This window comes from Eptatretus burgeri, chromosome 1 (assembly GCF_056783735.1).
Source record: "Eptatretus burgeri isolate ZD-2024b chromosome 1, Ebu_testis_v1, whole genome shotgun sequence".
In the NCBI taxonomy this organism is placed as follows: Eukaryota; Metazoa; Chordata; class Myxini; order Myxiniformes; family Myxinidae; genus Eptatretus; species Eptatretus burgeri.
In genome coordinates this window covers 116945611-116950610 of record NC_140961.1, presented here as the reverse complement: position 1 = coordinate 116950610, position 5000 = coordinate 116945611, and the positions used below count along the sequence as shown (strand labels likewise).

The following is a 5000-nucleotide window of genomic DNA, read 5'->3' as shown; positions in this document are numbered from 1 at the left end:
AGAGAGGGAGAGAGGGAGAGAGAGAGAGAGAGAGAGAGAGAGAGAGAGAGAGAGAGAGAGAGAGAGAGAGAGAGAGAGAGAGAGAGAGAGAGAGAGAGAGAGAGAGAGAGAGAGAGAGAGAGAGAGAGAGAGAGAGAGAGAGAGAGAGAGAGAGAGAGAGAGAGAGAGAGAGAGAGAGAGAGAGAGAGAGAGAGAGAGAGAGAGAGAGAGAGAGAGAGAGAGAGAGAGAGAGAGAGAGAGAGAGAGAGAGAGAGAGAGAGAGAGAGAGAGAGAGAGAGAGAGAGAGAGAGAAAGAGAGAGAGAGAGAGAGAGAGAGAGAGAGAGAGAGAGAGAGAGAGAGAGAGAGAGAGAGAGAGATATGGTTAAAGCACTTAAAGGAAACATCACCCGAAAGAAATTCTGTTTTTTCACATCCTCGGCATCACGTTCATGAGATCCTAAACGCCGCTCAGGGTTCTTTCTCAAAAGCTGTAAAAGAAAACAATAATACAAATATAAAATCTTGATTGAAGGTGAAGGAAAAATAAGCGAAGGAAACTGCAGTTACTGGTAAAATGAATATTCCAATTTGGTGTTTCCATCTGAGCACTTCACTATTGATGCTGAATTTACAAGATCAGTTATATGATCGGAGGTCAAGATGTTCCACATAGCATTCAGAAAGCTCGGACATGCAACCTTAGTGGGTGCCACTTGCTCGATCACAAACCTTACTGGTCAACTTGGATGACTGAAAAAAAACAAAACTTATGTGGAACAAAACAATATGGTTTGGGCCACACGGAACTCGGGTCGTGATTTGGTTCTTCATCATGATACACCACTGGACAACTCCGCGATCGACTATGCTTGTCCGACCTACCTGGACTCTTAGTCAACTGAAGCTCATCTCCAATTGACATAAAACTCCCTCCCTCTTTGGGTCAGGTCTCCAGTGCTGAGATGTGTCACTTTTTATCCGAAGCCCTCTGATTGGTACAATTTTGTGAGGCATCTGAGATACAATCAATTATTCAGCATTGGTGTCTATATATCATGCACAACTGGCATGTTACCTGGACACCCTTGGATTAGATGGACTGAGCTCTGCAAATTTAGTATGATGGCTTTTGTTCCTGAGCTTTGAGCAAACCCATTTGGCATGGAGAAACCAAAAAAATGGTGTGCTTGCTGCATCTCCATATTTACATTTTTGAAATTATGAATTTACTTTAAGAAAATTATCCTCAACTTTCAACTTGTTAAATTACTATCATAATTAAATAAACATCCAATTTCTACAAAACACATGGAACAAGAGGTTAGAGTAATCAACCTCTTGTTTGAGTAATCAAAGCCATTCAGAAAAAAGTAATCAGTCATTCAGAAGCAATCTCATGACGTACTTTCTCCAGCAGGCAAAATATAAGGAAATAGTCAGAAATATTAATTACAAGTTGGTTCACCTGATCAGGACTGGGTTATTTTGACTTTAGTATTCGGGTCTTATTTGAACCTAATAGTAATCATCTAATGGTGATGCGTCACTGTTTCAGCTGGGAGAAGGGTGGAGCTTTGACTGCGCAAGCGTATTCGATTGGAAGATGACATGAGGTTGCCGAAAGCGCCGTTATTTCATGTTTTTAAATAAGTTTGAGAATTGAGTTTTGACTTCTGAGGATCTGGATCTGGATCAAAATACAAGATTTTTGAAGCAATTCTTCCCAACTGAGAGATATGATCGAAAACGAAATATAGTACAATATCTCGAACAGTTATGGATGGATTCGGATGAAACTTTGTGGATGAGTTGGGTCGGTGACAAGAACAAGCTGATTAAATTTTGGTTTTGGTCTGGATGCAGATCTGGCCTTTTAGTGGGATATAAAACATAAACTGTTCAGCCTGGCAAAGGTATGCGCTCTACCGAGTGCCATTATAGTTTGTATTGTAACATGGACCTTCTGCGTGTAATCATAATGCAATACAGCAAATTTCAGAGCAATTGGCCAAGGGGTTTGGAAACGAATAAGGAACAGCAAACAGACTTGCAGTCTCCATGAATTGGCAAAATTGGATAAATTTAAGACCCTTTTGAAAGTCCCCATTGCCATGGGTATTAAATTTACAATGCATTTTGTTCAATGAAGTGAAAAATGGAGTTTTTATGAGAAAAAAAAATGTTGTAAAACTGGTTTATTTAATCCATGCTATCTCGTAAAGAATACCCGCTTCCTTGGTGGATATACCATACAAGCACATTACTCACCCTGCGCATCAGCGCAATAGCCTCCATGGAAAGGAAACGGGGATAGCGAACCTCATCATTCACAATGCTGTCAAATACCTCTTCCTCATCATCACCTGGAAATGGGGACTGAATTGGACAAAGAAAAGTTAAGGATGAAAACGAGTCAAGGGATGAATCCAAGTTACAATAATCGAGGCATGGTGGGAACCAAAAACAATATTTTTAAAAACCAAAGTAATTTGAGACTAATGCAAACTACTCGAAGCAAGCAGCTCAGCCATTACACAAGCACAAGAATGGATCAGAAATCTACTCTATTCTGAAGCAGGAACTGCCATGCTTACCTCCCCAACAAGCATCTCGTAGACGAGTACGCCCAGACCCCACCAGTCGACTGCTCGTGTGTATGATGTTTCCGTGAGGACCTCCGGTGCCAGAAACTCTGGAGTGCCACAGAATGTGCCCGTCCGGTCTCCATAGCCCATTCCTCACAGGATAAAGGGAAAAGGTGTAGAACAGCAAGTTTAAGTTGGAGATTAAAGTCTTCTTCGCTGTACTTTAATCCCAACCGTTATGGGTCCAGCCACTTGGATCCGCATTGCCCATTCCCCTCTGTTCGACACATCTTCCTCTCTCAATCCCACACTCTTGAATCTCTTTCCACTAACTCCCTCTACATGAATCTGTCATTCTCTTGGATTTTTCCCTCAAATTAGGTCATTCCATGCTTGCTTGAATGGTTCTTCATCCTTTTTCCTCATCACATGTCCAAACCACTGCAACTCAATCTCTCATCCTTTCTGTGATGCTTACAACTTCAGCTCTTTTGTGCATCTCCTCATTCTTCAACCACTCTTATTGATACTGCACTCTGAGAATCCACTGAATCATTCTCATCTCTGTCCTCTCCAGCACCTCTTCTTCCCTTTTTCTCAAAGCCCATGTTTCTGTGCCATACATGACAACTTGTCTAATTATTGCCTTGTAGATTTTAACCTTCAATTTTCTCAGTATCCTTCTACCACATATTACATCACTCACCTCCTTCTATTTTGCCCACGCTGCCTGTACTTCACAACCTCCCCCTTTGCTCTATCCTGGATTTCTGCTTCACAACCCCCACCGACAACCCCTTCCTTTGGTGTCGAACCAAGTTACTTGAATTTGTCCACTTGTGTAAGCTCTCTTATTATCAACAATCTTGACCCTCTCCACACCAATCTTACCACACACTATTACCTCTGTCTTTCTCGCATTAACCTTCAATCACTGCCTTTGCAAGCTCTCTTGCCATCCCAGAAATATTCTCTGCAGCTCTTCCTTTGCCTCTCCAGTTATTACCATGTCGTCTGTGAGCAGAGCTCCCACAGTTCTCTATCTCTGATGTCACTCAGCACATCCATCACTGTTTCAAAAAAGGAAAGCACTTGTGTAGACCAACCTCCACTCTAAAATATTGTGTCTCCCATTCATTGTCCTGACCATAGCGTTGGCTCCCGCATACATTTCCATCACGATCCGAACAATCTTCTCTGGAACGCCATTCTTCCTCAAACACTAACACACCATTTGTCTTGGAACCCTCCCATATGCTTTCTCCAACTCTATGGATGCCCAGTAGAGATTCTTATGTCCTTCCAGAATCTTCACCTAAATCTGTCCCATGATGAAAATCATATCCACTTGTTCCTCTTCTTTACATTAATCCAAATTGCATCTCATCTCGCTTCACAATCTCCCTTTGGCTGAGGTCTACAATCCTCTCCAGTTTCTTCATAGTGTACTCCATCAATTTGATCCTTCTGTAATTTCTACAGTACTGTCAGGTCAGGTATGGGAACATGCACCAGAGCAGCACGTCGCTGCGTCGACTTTCCGCCGGTACTCCACGGGCCTCCATATGGCCATCCTCCAGGCAGATGCCTGGCCCATCCCCATCTTTTTGAGATTCCTATCAACCTGCTGCAACCACGAGGCACGTGGTCAGCCCATTGGCCTCCTCCACTCACGAGACTCCCTCACTGACAGAATCTGGTGAGCGGATCAGCATCAGGAAAACGAGCCACATGTCCATACAGCCGCAGTTGACACTCACAAACTATGCAGGTAACAAATCTCATTTGATTCTCTCTCAGCAACCGCTCGTTGGACACAAAGTCCGACCAGCGATAGCCAAGAATTCTCCGAACAGACCTGGTACCAAAGCAATCAGATCCCTGGTCAGAGCCCAAGTCTCACATCCATAGAGCAAGACTGGAAGCACCAAGGACCTGAAGACTCGGACTTTCGCCCTCCCGCACAGGTACCGGCAGCACCACACCCCATGATCCAGTGAATCCATGACTCGCCAGGACCGATCCAAACGTCTATTGACCTCTGAGTCACAGCCAGCAGAGACATGAATATCACTGCCAAGGTAAGTGAATCTCTCCACGACCTCAACAAGCTCACCACAAAAGGGCACAAACAGGACAGCAGCATCCAAGATGCCATTGAAAGCCTGGATCTTAGTTTTGACCCAGGAAACCCATAATCCCAGTGGCTCAGACTCCTCATTCAGCACCTCAAGGGCCCCCAAAAGGATATCTAAAGTCTCCGCAAAGATGACTGCATCATATGCGAAATCAAGGTCAGAGATCTTGACATTCCCAAATGATGCACCACAGCTTGATCTGTCCGACATTCCCCCCAACATCCAGTCCATAGAAGTGCTGAAAAGTGTGGGGGCCAGTACACACCCTGAGGAACTCCAGTAACAACTAGAAATAAG

General features: G+C 43.8%; 1 protein-coding gene across 2 annotated transcripts in view; it reads right to left on the bottom strand.

The window, feature by feature from the left end:
- LOC147035253 (serine/threonine-protein kinase N2-like) overlaps positions 1–5000 on the bottom strand; it is a 241459-nt gene that overhangs the window by 16186 nt on the left and 220273 nt on the right. For both annotated transcript variants that reach the window (XM_085896036.1, XM_085896028.1), the window contains exons 20-22: positions 2575–2717; positions 2249–2356; positions 388–468 (exon numbers count right to left, since the gene is read on the bottom strand). In XM_085896036.1, coding sequence (XP_085752162.1) covers positions 388–468; positions 2249–2356; positions 2575–2717 — 332 coding nt within the window. The remainder of the gene's footprint in view (positions 1–387; positions 469–2248; positions 2357–2574; positions 2718–5000) is intronic.